The 19,600-nt window shown below is 24.9% G+C and overlaps 2 protein-coding genes across 5 annotated transcripts; one reads left to right on the forward strand and one right to left on the reverse strand.

Annotated features, from left to right (window-relative positions):
• Nucleotides 1–978: 978 nt before the first annotated feature.
• Nucleotides 979–6,311, reverse strand: LOC112598436 (delta(14)-sterol reductase). The gene is made up of 9 exons (XM_025344902.1): nt 5,999–6,311; nt 5,071–5,341; nt 4,891–5,000; nt 2,782–2,958; nt 2,527–2,710; nt 2,167–2,465; nt 1,851–2,086; nt 1,665–1,792; nt 979–1,588 (listed from the first exon to the last, which is right to left on the reverse strand). Exons 2-9 carry the CDS (start codon nt 5,330–5,332, stop codon nt 1,314–1,316), a joined length of 1,671 nt encoding a protein of 556 aa, XP_025200687.1. The 5' UTR covers nt 5,333–5,341; nt 5,999–6,311; the 3' UTR covers nt 979–1,313.
• Nucleotides 6,312–10,709: 4,398 nt separating this feature from the next.
• LOC112596846 (probable methylthioribulose-1-phosphate dehydratase) lies at nt 10,710–19,519 on the forward strand. Of its 4 annotated transcripts, XM_025342679.1 has the most exons (12): nt 10,712–10,986; nt 13,464–13,560; nt 13,627–13,758; nt 13,828–13,958; nt 14,662–14,741; nt 14,889–14,955; nt 17,446–17,559; nt 18,244–18,353; nt 18,559–18,719; nt 18,784–18,890; nt 18,951–19,153; nt 19,225–19,285. In XM_025342679.1, exons 2-12 carry the CDS (start codon nt 13,473–13,475, stop codon nt 19,283–19,285), a joined length of 1,254 nt encoding a protein of 417 aa, XP_025198464.1. In that variant the 5' UTR covers nt 10,712–10,986; nt 13,464–13,472. The 4 variants fall into 4 exon arrangements, with proteins under 4 accessions (XP_025198460.1, XP_025198464.1, XP_025198457.1 ...); XM_025342675.1 differs by having other exon boundaries at nt 10,710–10,986; nt 13,464–13,758; XM_025342672.1 differs by lacking the exon at nt 10,712–10,986 and having other exon boundaries at nt 13,473–13,758; nt 19,225–19,519.
• The last annotated feature ends 81 nt before the right edge of the window (nt 19,520–19,600 follow it).

The raw sequence follows: 19,600 nt of genomic DNA on the forward strand, positions 1-19,600 counted from the left end.
AATTTAACTTTTAATTGAATTTGCGATATACTAGGTAGAAATTAAACTGGATCAAGAAATAGCATATGAGGTCTTATTTTTTTAAGTTTACTGTACAATTTTATTCTTATACTTAAACATCATTGTTTATCATGAAAATAAATATATTTACAATGAACATGCTTTTTTTATTAAACCTAATTCAAAAAAAAAAAAAACCAACAGTTTAGTTAGCTCAATGTTCTGTTGAATAAAAAAGGTACATTTCTATACAATTTACATAAATCCAAATTTTTATTAAGTGGGCTAATCACAAACAATAATAATAACTATTGTACCGAATATTATACTCTCTAAAAGTAGATTGGTTTACAGTTTTTAAGATTCAAGAACAACAAAAACTGATTAGGTATTTTAAAGTATGCATTATGCAATCTCTAAGATCATTAAATACTTCGGTTAAATCAATAAAAGTATTTGTCATGTTTTATTTTGATTAAAGTACATCAATTCAACTAACTTAAATATATTTAAAATAATATACAACTGTGGTATCAATACAGTAGTTATATGTTTATCTATATTTGTATTTACAAAATATTTATAATTAAGAAAAAATTCCAATTTTATAATATAAATATATATATATATATACAATGATGTAATACTTATTACATTTTATACTTACGATAAAAAAAAATCTAATCCTACTGTAAACAAAAAAATAATTAAATATTTTAAAACACATTAAGTAGTATTACATTAAGTTATAACTAGTACAATATACTTAATAATGATACGAGTATTTTTAATTTACTGTTGATGGTTACAAACTAAAGACCTTCTACAATAGTATGGCTCCCAAACATACAGGCCATAAAAACTAAAAATGGTTTTTTAAAACAAAAGGTTTATAATACTTGTACAAAATTAACATTATGTAAATTATATACATTATCCAGCATTATTTCAATTATTAATAAACTGCTTACTTTACACTTAAAATAATTAAAAATGTAATTGATATATTATTGTATACAATATATACTGAATTAAGTAGTTTTTATACAATATGGCATTAGTCAATTTACTTCTTTTTAAAGTACCTAATACTTATATAAAAAAATAATCATAGTAATATAAATAATATATATTAGTTTAATAATTAAGTCTTAACATTAATAAATGGAATTAGAATTAAAATTTGAAGATTCCTTCAATTACAGAGACATAATCAATAAATCAAGTAAACTAATAAAAACAAAATAAAATAAACTTAAAGTTTAACATTAATTTTAAGGCATAAATGATTTATTAATGGAAAATTAATAAATTTAAAATATTTTTGGTATCAAATTCCACTTCACTGTATATTGACGATCCCATGTATTACCATATTGTAAACAGGATAAAGTAGAAATACGCACACATTTATGGGACAAAGTAACTATATAATACAATGGATATAAAAGTACTGGCCAAGATGCTTGTAAACTGCTAAGATTAGGTTCAATTACTGGTAATATTAAAGCTAAATGTACAATCATGGTTCCTAAGTAATTGGGATATCTCACGTATGACCAAAAACCATCAACAATAATTCTTGCAGCTAAAGACAAAATAGTGTTCAAACAAATTAATTAAAAACAATCAAATATTTATAAAAAATATAAAGTAAGACTTACTTGAAGGCCTATAAACAGATATTGAGTTTACTTCATGCTGATACTTAGTAAAATCACTATAACGTTGACAAATAAAACCGAATAAAAAGATAATTGATGAAATACTTATAATGATGTAATTGACAGGTCTAAAAACAAATACAATTTAATACAATAATTTCAGAAAAAGTACTACAATAAACTTACAAATTGTTTGAAAGTAAAATTTGAATAGGTAAAAAATTGATAATTGGTTGTAAAAATTGTTGCATAATATTCCAATATCCATCTCTTTCTTTTTGTAAATAAAATGATGTCAATAAATTATATTCAAAAACCAACTTATCTAAAGCATAAATTATTTGCAATCCAGCAACAAAATAAAGATTAATGTTAACTGCATTTTTCAAAGATTCGTTTATCACAAGAGAATTGAATAAAATCTGTAAAAATAAATAAATAAATAAATAATAGCATGAATTAAGCACAACAAAGATGTTTTATTTTTTTAATGAAAACTTACGGTCATTAATATAGAATATCTGTAAAAAGCCAATTTAACATTAATAGACCCCAGTGTAGGATTAGTTGTTGTTCCAATAAATAATTTTTGTATAATATTAAAAGAATCAAATTTATTAATTTGATTTGTGGACTTTCTTTTAATATACAAAATTATAGAAATGATAAATGTAAATAATACTGATGCTACAATATGAGGTACAGTCTTTTTAGTCACTATTTCTAGAATAAAATTTATTGGACACTTGAAATAATCCATAGCCAAAACAATCAAAGCAGCAATAATAAAATTGATGAATCCTAAAACAAAATTATTTATCAATAACATTATTCAAAAAAATTATACTTATATGTAACTAACCTGAAAACCTATAATAGTTGAATGTTAAATTATCATCCACTAATGCTTTAGATTTTTTAGCCAAAGGTACAAGTGATATTAACAATTGAAGTAATACAATAGCAGCTGTCCATATAAAAACATCTTGATCATAATAGTTAGCTAATCTCAGATAACCTCGAGGAAAAGGTATCAAATTACCTTTCTGGAAAAAAAATAAAATAATTCCATGATTAAGATTATAAAAAAATCATTAAATTTAAATATTGTAATTACAGTTTTTATAGCAATTTTTGCAAGGATAACCAATAACGGCAATGATATGGTTAATATTATATTGCCAAATAATCCTCCAAATTCTTCTGGATAAGGCTTGTATTTTGTATTATTAATTAACTGAGATTCATCATCAGATTCTTCATTGTAATCTAATTTTGATGATGTGGTAGACATCTATAAACAAATTTAAAAAAAATAATACAAATATACTCAATTACTCTATAAATGCAATTAATATTATTAAACAAAATAAAAAATAAATATTCACAAATGATTAAATATATACCCAGAGTACAATAATGAACAGTGACAGCTTGGTAAATAAAATACATTTTATTCTTGATTTGTATTATTTCTAATATATATTGAGGAGAGAAAGGTCCAATAGACAATAAACCTCCCCAGAGTATATTTAAATAACTTAACCTATGTACACCGTTTAGCAGAAAACATACTAATTCTGCACACATACCAATATTAGAACTAATCTCAGTGTTAAGGTGGGGATACACAGAAGAACTAATAGGGCTGTAGCATATCCACTCACTGGATAGAACATAATATATATTTTTAGATACATAAAATTTTAAAATTAATTTATTATTTTAACTAATTTTTGTAAAATTTAAACTTAGGTCATTTTATTTTAACAATTTTGATATTATTTAACGATTATTAATATTATATTTCTTTTAATACATCACAAGTCAATAAGAGTGTTTATAAGAGATTTTTTTTAAATATCTAAACTTAAATTATTGATATATTTAAGAAATATAATTTTATATTTTATAAAGAAAAACAAAATAATAATTAATATTACTATATGAATATTTAATAAAACTTGTTGTGTTTAATTGTACAAGTTAACGACAATATATTGATAAATTATTCCAAAATGGTATTTAACTATAATAACTAGTCGAGTCAACTGAATTTTAAAATAGAGGGTCATCCACAGTACTAAAGCCATACATTTAAACCTTTAGAACACCATAAACATTTCCTATCTAACTACCCAAAATCACTAGTTGTATTCAACAGCCAACAATTGATATAAACAATAAATGATACTATAAATATTAGACTGTGAAATTTTTACATGACAAATTATTTTTAAAAACTAAGACTCATTGTTAATCATGTATAAATTTATCTTTGTATAACAAATCTAACGTTTCTATATAACAATTTTTAAAAAGTAATCACTCGATTTTGACAACAAAATAAATTAAGATAAACAAAATATAATTTGATTTATAGATAATTGTACAGCTCATTCTCATGAACTTTCTACAAAGTTAAAATCTGTAACATTTGTATGCTTTCACCAAATACAAAATAAGCTCCAACCAATGGACCAGGGAATAATAAATAATCTAAAAGTATATTACCAAAAACATATCTTAGACAAAGTTATTTAAAATTTTGAACAGAAAAAAATATCAATTACTTTTTGGGATTACATTTTAGAGGAATTAAACGCTTGAAACAACAATGTGATGTCTAAAACAATAGAAAAATATTTCTCCAAAGCAAAACCTCACTGATTATTATTTTTAATTTAGAAGTAAAAAATACATAATATGTATTAAAATTAAAAAATAATAATATATAAGTAGGTATATAATATTTCATGTTTACTTTTAATATATACAATATAGAATATGAAATTAATATGAAAAAAAAAAACATATAATTGAGTAATTGTATTTAACGAATTTCTCTATATTACAATTTTTTTTTTTGTTCCCCGTGAGACTTTGTTAAATGGAAGTTTCACTATGTATTATTTCTAGGGGTCAGATCACCCTTCAAGCAAACCACATGTGCATACTCAACTGACTTGGAGTTTAGTATGATTGAGGCGTCGACTTCAAGAAGCAAACTCTAACATGACTGCCCAAAAGAGAAATTACGCAATTAAATAAAAGGGTGAAATTTTGCCAATCTAAAAAACTGGACAGACTTACAAGCCCCACTTCATACAGAGATTATTGTATAACCGAAAAATCTATACTATGTAAACACCATTTGAGAATATCTATTTTTTAATTTACATTTTTAATATACAATATATCTATTATTTATAATTGAAATACATACTCTGTCACTCATGATATCTGTAACAGAATTATTTGTAGAGTTAACAACTTCTTTTACGGGCGTAGGGCTCTTTCTTGATGTTGAAGCAACAGGTTCAACAGACTTTTTACCTATAAGTCAATATTAAATACAAATGTTTTAAATAAATAAAAAGTGCTATACAAAATTAAACAATTTTACTTTTAACATCTTTCTTTTTAACAATTGGAGTTTCTTTTTTAGTTTCCAAACGTTCTACGACAACATGCGGAAGTCTTATATTCTTATTAGCTGATCTGGATCGAGTTCTAATCCTCCTCTCTATGGATCTACTTTTACTACGACGAGGAGTCGCTGGTTTTTTAGTTTTTGATGGTGTAGCTGACCTTTTAGACATTGAGGATGTGCCAGTATCGCTGGGTGAAGCAACCCCTTCTTTTCTTGATCTTCTAGTCAACGTCATTGTGATTATCTTAAAAATTAAAAAATTAAATATGATTTATTTTCTATACAATACAATAAGTTAAAATAATTATTCTAATATTACTGAACATTTACCAAAAAATACAAGTCAAAAAAACAAGATTATAGATATCAAAATCTTATAGCTTAGATTATCATGATTGTTAAATAATAAGTAGATATTAGATAGTTAATAATATATCCATAAGAAATCCGAAAACTAAAACAAAAATGAAAATATGTACTATAACGATTCCAAAGCATGGAGGCAAACTACAATGGCACAAAATAGTACAACATTGCTTGTCACTGTAGCTGTACAATGTAAACAATGATGCTAAGTGCAATTTGTAAACGGGAGGAGCAAAAAAATTCACCGCGTAGGTATTTTCGGCGGCGCGATAGCGACGTTGACTTGATGCCAAATTGAAAATAACAAGACCCTATATCATTTATAGACCCCGGGAGACCACCAACACGAAGAACCTCGTTCGGTCTCCGTTTAGTTGGTACTTGTTTAAACAAGAAACGACGAAAAAAAAACTTTTTCCTATTACCTATCCTCAGAAAACGATTCAGAGGAAGCGTTTTCCGTTTGTAAAAAATAGCCGATCAAAAAGACAGCATATTATTTCAACGTCAGAAACGACGAAAGCGTGATTCTTACCTATGTAGTTCAATGTTCAAAGAATAACACGTTTTCGTTAAAGCTGTTAGTACTGCGCGACCGGCCTCGAACTCACTTGATCGAGTTAAAAATTAAAACTCTCAAAACGCGGCAAAAACGAAAACGAGGGAATATTAAATTTTCAACTGATCAGATTATCATGAAAACGGTCAAACCCGAAGGTAAACAACGTTAGTGACGCCGCGCCGGCGCACGCTATTGGTGTATTTTTCGAATCTGTTATGTTTACGTTCCATGAGAGGCTGGTTTGTTTGTCTGTTAGCTTGTTTGTTGTACATCCATACGTTATAAAAAATTGGTTTCCCGCGTGCTTAAACGACTAACGGACAATCATTGGCCCTGCGCGCGTGCGCGTTACACCGTTGCGGGGCGTCGGATTGTCGGACCGTGGCCGGGAGCCGGTTATGTTTAGGTACCGCTAAAATGTATTATTAAAGGTACACGTATTTTATAACGACCTCACCACCACTACCACCACCACAGATCATCATCATCATTTCCCACAGTGGCATAAAGAGCAAACGTAACCTTCACCGAGGTTTTTAACATGTTTTTTGGGTTGATCGTACACCATGATTGCATCGTATAGAAATGAAATATTCGTAATTCCCAATATGTGTTAATATAATATGTAAAATATCAATTAAAAACGAGTATTTCCGTACTGTTATGCATATCAGCATACAGTTTCGGTTTGTTCGTTCTATAATTTGAGACTTTCTACTATTTAATAGTCTCAAACGGATCTAGACTTATATTATTAATAACCACATTTTAATGACATAAACGGAATAAATAATTTACAGCGATCATTAAATTATGTCAATATAATCATTCTGTTTATGAAGTAATACAGTAGGTATGTGTATTCGTATTGGTGTATGCACTGTACAATTCATAATTGAGAAGCGACATTCCAAAGTGTCTTATTGCCAAAAAATAAGAAAACTAGTTACACGCCAAAACATATGAAAAAAATGGCGGTGAATCGTTTAAAACCATCAGATTGTGCCTATCAGCCTATGTATACTATTTCTATTAATATATCAATTGAAAATATCGCAATCGTATCAATATGCATTATTGTTATTGATGAAAATTTATTAAAACATTCTAACACTTTGTGCAAAGTGACAATTGTCTATTGCCCATGGTGTTCTAAAAATCAGACAATAGAAGTACCTATCTCAAAATGAATTATTTCCTCGATTATTGTCAAAATGTGCTATATCCAAACTCCAAAGTTCGTCATTACGTACTATTGACCACATTAAAATGGAAATTTAGTATATTAGTCAGGCGCGTATACAAGGGGGGGGGGGTCTAGGGGTTTACCCCCCCCCCACGAAATTTCAGGAAATAAGTTTTATCGAATATGAATTACATCTTGTTTAGTACTCAATATATGAATAAAAATTTACAACCAACCAAATTTTAACCATACGATTTAATTTATAGCATTCAATATCTGGAGGAAATGTGGAATTAATACATTTTGAAAAAATGTAGTTAAATATTATTAAATTTCTATGATTATATCAAAATGTACCTATTGAATCGAAATAGTACACTATGGGCTATGGGCACTATGTCACAATCAAAAATTTAAATTAACAATTTAAGTAGAAAAATAATATATTTAAAGACATTTTGCTATTTTGGCAATAAAAATACATTAAGTATATTTTTCTCGATTTTTAACATGCTTAGCTTTTTTCTACTATTTAACAACAGTTCACAATAGAAAATTGTGTTTTCTGAATAATATGAAAAGTGGCAATTTTTTCGTGGCAGAGAGTTATTAAGGTATTATTATTTTGGTGTGTCGTCAGTGTACATGCATATAATGCGTTTCACAACAAATGTCCTTCGATACTAACGCATCAGATGACGATCTTTTACTCAAACTAGGAGTTCACAGTTAGGGTTGAGAAATAAAGAGCGAATTTTTTTAAAATATGGTTAGCAGTGGTTCTGCATTAAAGATGTATAGAAGATCTTAAGGATGTTATGAATGAAAATCGAGTAAAGGAGGGGGCGATGTCGCTTCTTTGTGGGACCTCAGCTTTAATTGTGTAACGATTTGAGCACGTGGTGTTTAGGCGGACGGTAAAAGAACGATTTGTCAGATATGATTTTATTAAAAGAACTAGAATATATTTTAATTAAGTCTAAAAGGATGGACAAAACAAAATGCACCTATGTAGAAATGATTTAAATATGCATAGTCAATATTTAACTATACCTACTCGTATAAAAAAGAAAATAATAGTAGATAATTTGTTATGATTCACCTATCATGTTTAATAATATAGCATATCTTATAATCTTTTTTTTTTTTAAGCCCAAATTTAAAATTTCTGAAGCTTTTAAAAAAAAATAAACCTAAAAACATGTTGATAAAATTTATTGTAGATAAATATAATACGATAATAATATTATGATACTAGGTATGTATAAGTACAATATTATTCTATATTTTACTATTAAAATTATTTTCACTCGACTTTCATTAACCGGGACAAAATTAATGACTGACCGGGACATGGTGTTAAAATCGGCGGACTGTCCCGGTCAAACCGGGACGAATGGCAAGCCTACATTTTACGGCCATTGCAAACTGCAGAAAAGTAATAAAATATTATGATCGTTTATTATTTATGTAAGGAAGTAAATGAATACATAAAATACTGAAAAGAGTGAAAATTGAAGATTAGGTTTATTTGTTGTTTAAAGTTTATAGATTATATTTGCATGTGTTATCCCTAATGTGAATATATAATATGACATAAACCCACGTTTTCGAGAAATTCATTATTATAATAATTGTTTGTTTTAGTTATACATATTATCGAATTATAAATTAGTTATAATGATATGACAAGGAAACAGATAAGATATCTATTAAATATTGACTATTGTCAAACATACAATCTACACTGCTACCGCAGATTATATATTATGAAAAATCTAACATTATTAATTTTGTATATTATTTTTCATAATTTAATCTGTGCTGCTGGCGCTGCTGCAGTGCCTAATAGTTGTGAATGAGAATAATATTTAGAACTTAAGTAATAAGTATATTCATGTTATTGCAATACAACTTTGACTCAGGTCTACAGATATTTAATTGATTTATCATTGAACTTGTAGCAAGTAACACAATCGTAACAACTAACTAAACTTTTATTGTTATTTATTTACTCTATGCTCTTTAATCTATGAGCTATATTGTTATCACATACTATAATTTAATATTTACTTTTGTCTTTAAAATAATTGTTGAGCTGTAATAGTTATACTAAAAGCTATTAAATAATAATAATAAAAAAAAATAAAATAATAATATATTTACTTTTGTTTGCATTTAACCCTAGATATTTTTACATTTTTTACGCAGAAAATAAATTAGTTAAATCTGAAATTGTATTAAGTTTTTTTAAGTATTGAAATTGAAATAAAATGATTTTAATCTTATTTTTTAATAGGTAATATAGTTATAATAAAATTGTGAAATTTGTAATCAACAATAAAATAGATTATTGTTGATCGGGTCAGATTCATTCGTTAAAGGTACACACAAAAAGAGCATGTTTTGTTCAATACGAAATAAGAAATTATTAATATGATGAAAATATCATTATTATAAATTCATGTTTATACTACGTTAATTTAAATTATGTATGGTGTATTAATGTATTATATAACGAATTAATATAATCAGAGGTCCATAATTTTAAATCACATAAAATGGGATCTGCAGAATAAAAATTTTCTATGTTGCGCATGATTGAGGTAGTAAGAAATTAAACAGTGCGCACTGCGCATCAAGCAGTATCAATTATGATTGATGCAATTTTCTTGATTATTCTTATGAATTACATCTGAATATTTAATCTATCATATGTAGATACGTATTAATAGTAAGAGTATGGGGATTAATCCCTCAACTTTTCTTTAGGAAATTTTAGAATTTCATGTATGAGTAAAAAAATTGCACAATAAATGTTTATGTAATATTATTGATAACAATTTTTTTTATGAGCTCCCACCTCCCAAATTTTTTTGTTCATATCTCATTATATGACAAGTATAAATAATTAACCGATACCCACTAGTTTGCACTGTTTGCAGCAATTGCAGTTGTAAGAGGTTGGTTAAGTTTTAGAATGAGCCAAGAAAATCTTTGAATTTAATGACGATATAAATCAATTTTTTAAAAATTCGTGTCATAAATTATATTCAAAAAATTATTTGATAATATAAATGATTTTATTTTCTATAGAAATCTTAAGAAAGAATCTAAGTGCTTAAGTCCTTCTCGGATTGCGTTCATGCCATATCAGAATCTTGAACTGAAACAAAGTTATAAAGATTAGAGAGTATATTATGTAGTTAATAGTTATGAGTGTTATGAAATTTCCGTATATTATTGTTTATCAAATCTAAATAGATACCTTAATTCATGCTTTGTGCTGGGTAGTGGGTAGTTCATCGTTGTAATTCATATTATCGTAATGGTAATATTCGTAATTTGGTTTTATGAACGTAGGAATTGTCCAACAGTGATACCAATTATTTAGAAAAATAATTTTTAGTTTAAAGTAACAGCCTGTTTATTTTTGTTAAGAAAACAATCATTTTCAAAATTCTCAATATTCTCATACTATTTTATTTTACTCATTTATATTTTCTGTATTTGCTACTTTTATGAATTAACCATTTTCGAGTTTTTTTTGTAGTGAATCTATGTAGTGTTATCGAGTATTGTGAGCTTTGAGTAATAAACTAGTAACTTATTAAATGTTATATTAAAGTGTTATACTGAGATAAATTATTTTTTATTGTGTTTAATTAGTTATGTTTAAAGTGTTCAGGCATTCTACTGTTAGCGTAAACTAATCTATACGGTAAACATAAAATCTATACAAATCGTCCATTCATCGTTTTCAAATAATCCATCAGTATGTATATTATACTTTGTCAGTTTTTAAATTATTTGTATTCATGTTGTATATAAAAAGTTTATTAAATAATATTTTTATCCAATAACATTTAAAGTTTCATGGTACCAAATTGACTTGTTGGTTAATTGAACGTGTACTCCGTATGTTCGTTCTATATCTAAATAAATACCAATAGGACAATTTGGTTCTATTTACACTAAAAATTGTATTTGGATGAAACATTTGGTGCAAAATAGATTCGTCAGCTTTTCTGGATTCATTTAATGTATTATGTACCCTCCATTTGACTCAGTCAGACCTTAGAGTTTTGATTCACATTATTTATGAAAATGTATAGCTAAAGATTAATTTTTGAACAATTTAGTGTTTAGATATCTAATTTAACTACGTCACAAAACATTATTTATTTGCCTTAGAAAAATGTTTCATCAACTAGAATTGTGCGAGACAGCATTATTCCTCATAGACATGCAAAATTTATTGATGATCTATGCTATTATTGCTATTTATCTATATATTATATTTATATCTATAATTGCTATAACTAAAAGCCATTAAACATTTAAATATAACTTGTTAGATGAAAACTTTTATTTTAAATATTATATGAATAATAAATGATTAAATATATACAAAAAATTAATCACTATTAATGAGATATCCAGGTTTTTAATTTGTCTCTTTTCTTTTGGAAAGGAATAGGTACAATTGTATTGATTATCCAGAAGCACCATCAAACTTAAATTGTTGATAATAATTGTTTTTTTAACAATATCATTCTATAAGTAGAATTCAAAGTTTAATAAAACAATCTTTTAATTGAAGTTCTAGTATATGTTTTGATTTGAAATGTATCCAAAAATGACTGTATATGGTGCAAAATTGATGGACGATATTAATTCTAAAATATAAAAATATGTCATGTATTACCTATTACAAAATTACAAAAACTATTAGGTTATTAACGTATTATTTTGAAAATTATAAATGACATAGATTTAATTAATGTTTCTATACCGTGCTAATTTATAGATAATTATAGTTATGGCCTTTATAATTACTTTCCTTAGTCATGACAATAATCTTTTTTGAAGTCATGGCAAAAATACATATTGAAGATCTAGTGGGGTCTACTGTGTTACTGCTTATATGCTAATTTCTCTTTAGATTTTATTGCAACTGTTATTTCTAGGATACATACAAATTAATATATGTATGGTTAAGTCATAGATTATTATTTATCTGGGATATATTTACTATTAAAATGTTTTCTTTGATGAATAATAAACATTTGAATAAAACATGTATTAGGTGTGACAAGCTCATTTTGGTGTCCAATCCAAAGAAATGAAAGTTAAAACAGTAAAATATAACCTAACTTATTCTTTGATAAATAAATGAGCTTATAAATTAGAAGAAAGTTTTTGTATTATAAATGTTGTTATAACGGTGCTAAATTTAGAATTTTACCAAACTAACTCCCTTTATAAAATAATAAGTACTGCATTTATTTTATACCTCTTATGAATAATTTGTTGCTGAGATTAAAATGTTAAAAAGAAAATAATAAAGTAAAAGTTATGATAGATTTTGCTACTATAGCTTTCACAAGTTGTTGTCATGATATAGTCTTTTTTTATATTTTGTATTTTTAATGGTATATACTTGCAAAAAGTCTCATAACTATAAATTGGGACAGGTAAAAAAGGAAGATCTTTCAAAACTTTATTAAAATTAAAAAAATAGTATTACAAGAATATTTTTTATTAATGTACGTTTACAAAGAAAATGAAATGAATATTAATATTGAAATAGTTATTTATCAGTTCAAACACATAAATTCTATAAAAAAAGATTACTGAATAGTATTAATTTTTTTTATTTTGTTTAAAGTTTATTATTTTGAAAAAATTAAAGGTTATATGTTAAAAATGTTTAAATGTTCCTTAACACATTCACTACGGATAAGACAAAATGGCATCAATTAACATTGTTTACATGTGGTGAATGTTATTTTCCTTGTTACTAAATGTACTATAATTTTGTTTGCAATAAAATTAAATAATTAGCATCTTCTAAAAGTATTATTACATAATTATGTAGAAATTGTAAATTGGTATTTTAGTTTTTTAATTTTTAAAATAATTTATTCAGAGTTATAAGTATATTCAAGTATGATATGCAACTAATGTGTTAAAATAAAATTTATTTAAACTCTAATAGTCATTAAGGTCATTAAAACCTTAAAAATGTACTATAAATAACAATTATTTCATTGAAAGATTTAAAATTAATATAATTACTTAATCACATACCTATAAACAGAAAATTAAGATATATATGTAAAATATTCCTTATTTGTAAAGAAGATTCCTTTCCTAATTTAAATTTATGCATGCCTATGCTTTAAGAAATTCTTAATTTATTGGTATGATTATTGTTTTTATGCAACTATATAATTTCCATTAATCTAGATAAAAGAAATGAAGAAGGCAGAAGATCTAAAAAAAAGTCGATACGGTCGAATATCTAATAAGAGAAACTTTAATGAAGAGCTCGATTTATCTTTAGGTGAGTCCTATCGCACAATAAATTTTATATTGAACAAAAAAAGCAATGGAAAATCCTCTTCAACAGCCTCAAATAATACAAGTAATGGCAAAAGGAACGTATTTAACATCGGTGATATGGTGTGGGCAAAGACAGGGAAATATCCAGTATGGCCAGGAATTGTAATGACAGATCCAGAGACAAATAAGTTTTCCAAAAGTATGTTTAAATTAAGTATTTAATTGAGTCGAAAAATTTTAATTTTAATTATTTATAATACTGTCTTAGATAAGAATATGGTACCTATGTTGCATATCTACTACTGTAATGATGCTTACAAAAGAAATTGGATTAAAGTGAAACAAATTTCAAAATTCTCTGGTAAAGAAGAAATATTAGCTGAAATTCCAAAAATATTAGTAAGTTAAAACATTAATAATTTGTTATGATTTATAAAATTTGTTGTTTTTTGTATAATTAATATGCTTAGGGTAATGGTTATAATTTAGTCAAAAAGTGGTTTTTAAATTTCTATTGATTGCTATAGAATAGCTCATACTTAAGTTCTGTATTAACTCACAAAAATAATTTTTTTTGTTGATATAAGGTTGTTATTGCTTACAGAATTAAATTAAAAAAATAAAATAATTTGTATAGATTAGCTTTAAGTTATTATGACATTTTATGTTAAATAAAAGAAAATATGTTTAATTAATTGCTTATTCTTCATTTGTAAAACAAAATGTTATTTTTGTAGCTTATAGATTCAAAATATACTTAACTAATTTTGATGAACAATTCAAAGATTGTTCTTGGAGATAATAGCATTATTTTGAGAGATTTTTGAATTATATACAAAAATTTATCATGTGCTTTTATCTTATTAATTTCCATCTTGATTGAATAAGTTTACAAAGCAACTAACATGTCCACTAAAACTAAAATACACCATAATAGTATCATATTTTATGTTTATTTTTCCTAGACAGGGTTGAGTTAAACAGCTATTTTCACATAATTCATAGATATATGAATAAACTAACTATGAACAATGCTTATATAATTATTTTTTTTGTTTTTTGAAATATATGTATATATGTATTTTTTTTTTTTTGTATTCAGACACAAATTTCTCGCAGTAAATTAAAAATTAAATGGAATCGAGCTGTCGAGGAAGCTGAATGTTTAGCAGCGATGAACAAGTAAGAAATTAAATTAATGATAGTAATAGTAGTATTCAAAAAAATAATTGTATACTTTTAATCATTAAATATTTTTTCTATTTGTAAATTTTTTTAAATAAAAAATATTTTTATGTAATGAGATTTAATCTTCAAATTATATTGCAGAGATAAGCGTATAAGCTCATTTTTTGCTAACAACTTTTTTACATCTAATTCATCATCGACTAATGAGGTAGGTATATTAATATAATTTAATCAGACATTTAAAAGGACATCATACTCGCACATGTTTTTCCTGTCTTACTAACATATATCTCATCAACATTTATGTTCAGCAGTTCTAATTTTGTATGTTTTATCTAAATATTAGAGTGAAATGACCTATTATCATTCCTAAAATTAAGAACATCTGTATTTTGTTTTTGGCTTTTTTATGATATTTTAATTTTTAAGCAAATTATGAGCATTTTCGATAATTAATATTTTACATACTCATAATTCAAAATTTAAATACTTTAAAAAATCATTGAGAGAATGCAGATAATGTTGCAAGCTAAAAAAAAAAAAAAAACTAAAATTGCTAAATGTATATTTTGGTATAATTTGCGTTAGTAAGATGGAAACAATACATGCGGAAATGATGTTTTCTTAATAGTTTACTTATATATATATATATTAATGAGTTTTAACTTTTAAGTATATTTGATTAATATGAACCATTTTATTACATTTTTTCTTTTGTAAATAAATATTTCATTTATTATTAATGTTTGGATTTGAATGAAATATAAATAATTAAATAGCAACTATAAAAAATTAAAAAACTATGTAATAAGTTTCTATCAAATTAATTAATTTGAATTCAAGAAAATCCATTACCATGTACTTGTATAAATTGTCTTCTGTAAAAGTGTTAACAGTTAAGCATAGAATATACCTTTACTAAGAATTTAATGTATAAATAATTTTTTTTATTACTATTTTTTAAATCATCATTTATTGCTTCTTCAAATAATAGTTTTTCAATCTGTTGATATTTTATCATCTCTTATTTTTTTATTGAATTTATTTGAAATCAATTTAGTCACTTTACCATTACATTCTTCAAATTTAATCTGTATGTATATTCATAATATTCATACTTTTCAATAATAATACACCTAAAACATTTACAGTATATTTTAATATTTTAAAAATAAGTTTATTTTTAGGTAATTTATGTTACTCATGTTTCTAATTTTGTATTTATGTCAGGTAAAAGTAAAAAAATTGAATTTCACATACTTCAGAATTACTTTGTAACAATAAATTTCAGTCTTTTAGCTATTCTTACACATTAGAAATATTCTTTAAATGTATTGTCGTAAATTTCATTTAATTGAAATTTGTACAATAGTTTTTAATTATATCAATCCAAGTATCCTAGGAAGTGGTTATCAGTCTTAGGATTTAGTAATCCTGAATACTTTTCTTTAAGAATTTTAATCTCTTAGGACATTTTAAAAATTAACTGTTTACATTTTGATAATGTGTTCATACTTTTTCAAAGAACTTGTTGCATACTTATGTCAAACAAATTAAATGCATAATACCTATTTGTGTTACAGTTAGAATTGATTAACTTGGCTTTTTTAATATATATATAAGGAGCCACATCAGAAATTAGAAGTTAAATATTGTCATATTTTACACTATCTGACCACAATATATTGCTTCATCAAAAAGCTGTATAATTCTGATATAAATTGTACAATTTTATCTAAATAGTCTGTATGAAGAAAATTTTAATTTCTAACTTTCTACTTGAAAACTCGATCAACTATTGCATTAGCTGCATTGTAACATGATAGAATCTATCTAGTATAGACCTAAATTGTATGTTTAACTTCAGCACCACAAATTTATGATAAATCCTCTTTGTACTATTTATCTAACCTTACTATAAAATAGGTTCACATAGATTTTTTTTTTTTGTTACTATATTCCAATAAAAAAAGATCTAAAAACGTTATTCAATTTATTTAAAGGAATATTTGCCTCAACCAAAATATTACACAGGTCATAGTTGAAATTAAATTCGACAGTACTATTTGGATGAATAAAAGGCTTTACTTTTTATCATTTTAGATTTTTCCTAATGAATTTTTATGCATATCTTTTTCGATACATATGCAGAATTTTTTTATCATTTTATACTTTAATGTCACAAATGTTACCATATTACATAAATTTATTGATTGAAAATTTATTTTTTACCCAATATTGTAACATATTTGAGACTTATTTTTTTTCAACTCTGAAGGTATTGAAATAGCAGAATAAAATAAATGTGTTAAAACAATGTGAAAAGAGTTAGTCTTAGTTAATATAAAAAAATCTATTGTTATGACAAAACATTGTTATTCTTGTGTATCTATACCATTGCTCATTGCATTTGTATTTATTGTTTGATAGTATAATGTGTGTGCTGATCAAGTTCATATATTAATATAATAAAATATTTATTTTATTAGAGATGTTTTTTATGATTAACTGTATTTAATTTAAAATGTATTAATTATATTTTTACAACATAATTTATTTATACAATTTATTAATTTACTTAATTGATTAAAATGTTAATCAATAATAAACTATCCTTTATTTAAAGATATTTTAACATTACTTTTTAAGAAAACTTCTGTTTAGTTTAATTTGTATTGATTAATTTTTACTTATTTAGGCAGGATCATCCACTGAACGGACCACTCCTAACCAGCAACCTAGTGTGTTAGTAATAAATCACAATGGTGACCAACCACAAGATGAGTCTAGTCATGAAGAGGAAATATTGACAGTAAGTTAAAGCTTAAAATAATGTATAAAGGTTACTTGATTAATATATTTATTGGTTAAAATTATCGGACAATTTATCTATTTTACTTTTAAAAGATAACCTGTAATATATTCAATGTTAATCTTTTGTTGATAAGATAATTTTAGCACTTCAATTGTAATACAGTTATTCGTCGAGTGAAATCTCAAGGGGAACTGTTGAGATATCAAGTTTTATTTTAATAGGTTAGTGGGGATTTCAATTTAGTTTGAGATAACAAAAAAATTTTAGATACTTGTGTTCAACATAATAAGAAATAACTGCATTTAAAAACTGTCTTATTCAAATTATATATCAGTAAATCATGGATTATTTTGTTTCTAATGATTTTGATGATAAACCAATTTTTTCCTTAGTCTCAACAAATGTTTCAACTGTAAGTATTAAAAAATTGCATTTAATATGATAAATGGAAAAATATTGAATTATGTTACAAATGTAAGCTTAGTTACTTAATAAATCTAATAGAAATCAGAAATTTAGTTTTTATTTAACTTGGACTTAAAAATCTCAATAGAATTCATCATCTAATTTATTGAAGAAGTTATTATTTTTGATAGTAACTAAATTTTAGTTTTTCTATTAGGATTAAATTTAAATATTTTTTCTAAAATTAGTTGCACATAATTATAATTTATATTTCAGGAAAATAATTCAAAAGATCACCCCCGCCATATAATTCCTGAGTTATGTCGTCAATTCTATAATAATAAATGGGTTACTGGTACTGGAGGTGGAATAAGCATTAAATACAAGTACTTAATTATTATTTACTGTCTTATTATAAATTTAAATATAACAAAGTAATATAATATAAAAATTAGTTGAAAATATTATGCTTATTATTTCTTTATAAGATGCTTTAATTACACATAATTTGTTTGTTTGTAATAAAGTATTATTTATTTAAAAAATATAATAACGTTAAATTATATTAATGACGTGTTATGATATATTTAGTGACCAAATTTTTATTGCCCCATCTGGTGTACAAAAAGAACGTTTAGAATCTGACGATCTTTTTGTTCAAGACCTGAATGGCATTGACATATTGACCCCCAAATCTGAAAAAAAATTATCAAAAAGTCAGTGCACTCCAATATTTATGTGTTCTTATAATGGTAAGTTAAAAGTTATTAAATTCATTTTTATTTTTTCATAAATAATTTTTGTAAAAAAATTTAGAACGCAATGCAGGAGCTGTGATACATGTACATTCACAAAATGCAGTAAAAATATGTATGTTAAATCCAGAAAATGAATTAAGAATAACTGGCTATGAAATGATCAAAGTAAGCAAAAACTATTATATGGTAATTTAATAAATTGATTAATTTGTAAATGTTGTTTAGGGAATTTTCAATGAAAAAACGGGGAAATTCTATGATAACGATGAAGAGCTTATTATACCAATAATTGAAAATTCAAAATATGAGAAAGATTTAGTTGACACTTTTAAAATGGCCCTGACAAAATATCCTAGTACTTCTGCAGTTTTGGTCCGCAACCATGGAATGTACGTATGGGGCAGAGATTGGCAGTCAGCTAAGACACAGTAAGTATAAACTTTTAATGCTATCTGACATAAAGAAAACAAATTGCTTATTCGTTTTAATGGATTTTTAGACTGGAATGCTATGATTATTTATTCAAAACAGTAATTTTCAAGAAGATACATCATCTTTAATCAAATTATACCTATACTTGTAGATTTAACTCTTATTGGATAGCAATTGGGAGCTATTCAGGGACTATGAAGATACATTTTTCTTTAACTATTTTCAAACTAAATATATTTGTCTTGTGTATTATTTCATAATATAAAAGTCTTACTCAACTATAATTTTTTATTATTTGACTTTAAGTTATTTAGAACATAAAAGTCCAGTTTATAAATTATTGGTTCAAGTATATAAGCATCTAATTATTATATTATTTTATTGATAAATGTATTCTATTTCTATAAAATATATTTTAGCAATTAACATTTATTTCCTTGAAT

Source organism: Melanaphis sacchari, unplaced genomic scaffold (assembly GCF_002803265.2).
Source record: "Melanaphis sacchari strain LSU unplaced genomic scaffold, SCAv2.0 Contig0_pilon_pilon, whole genome shotgun sequence".
NCBI classification, from domain to species: domain Eukaryota; kingdom Metazoa; phylum Arthropoda; class Insecta; order Hemiptera; family Aphididae; genus Melanaphis; species Melanaphis sacchari.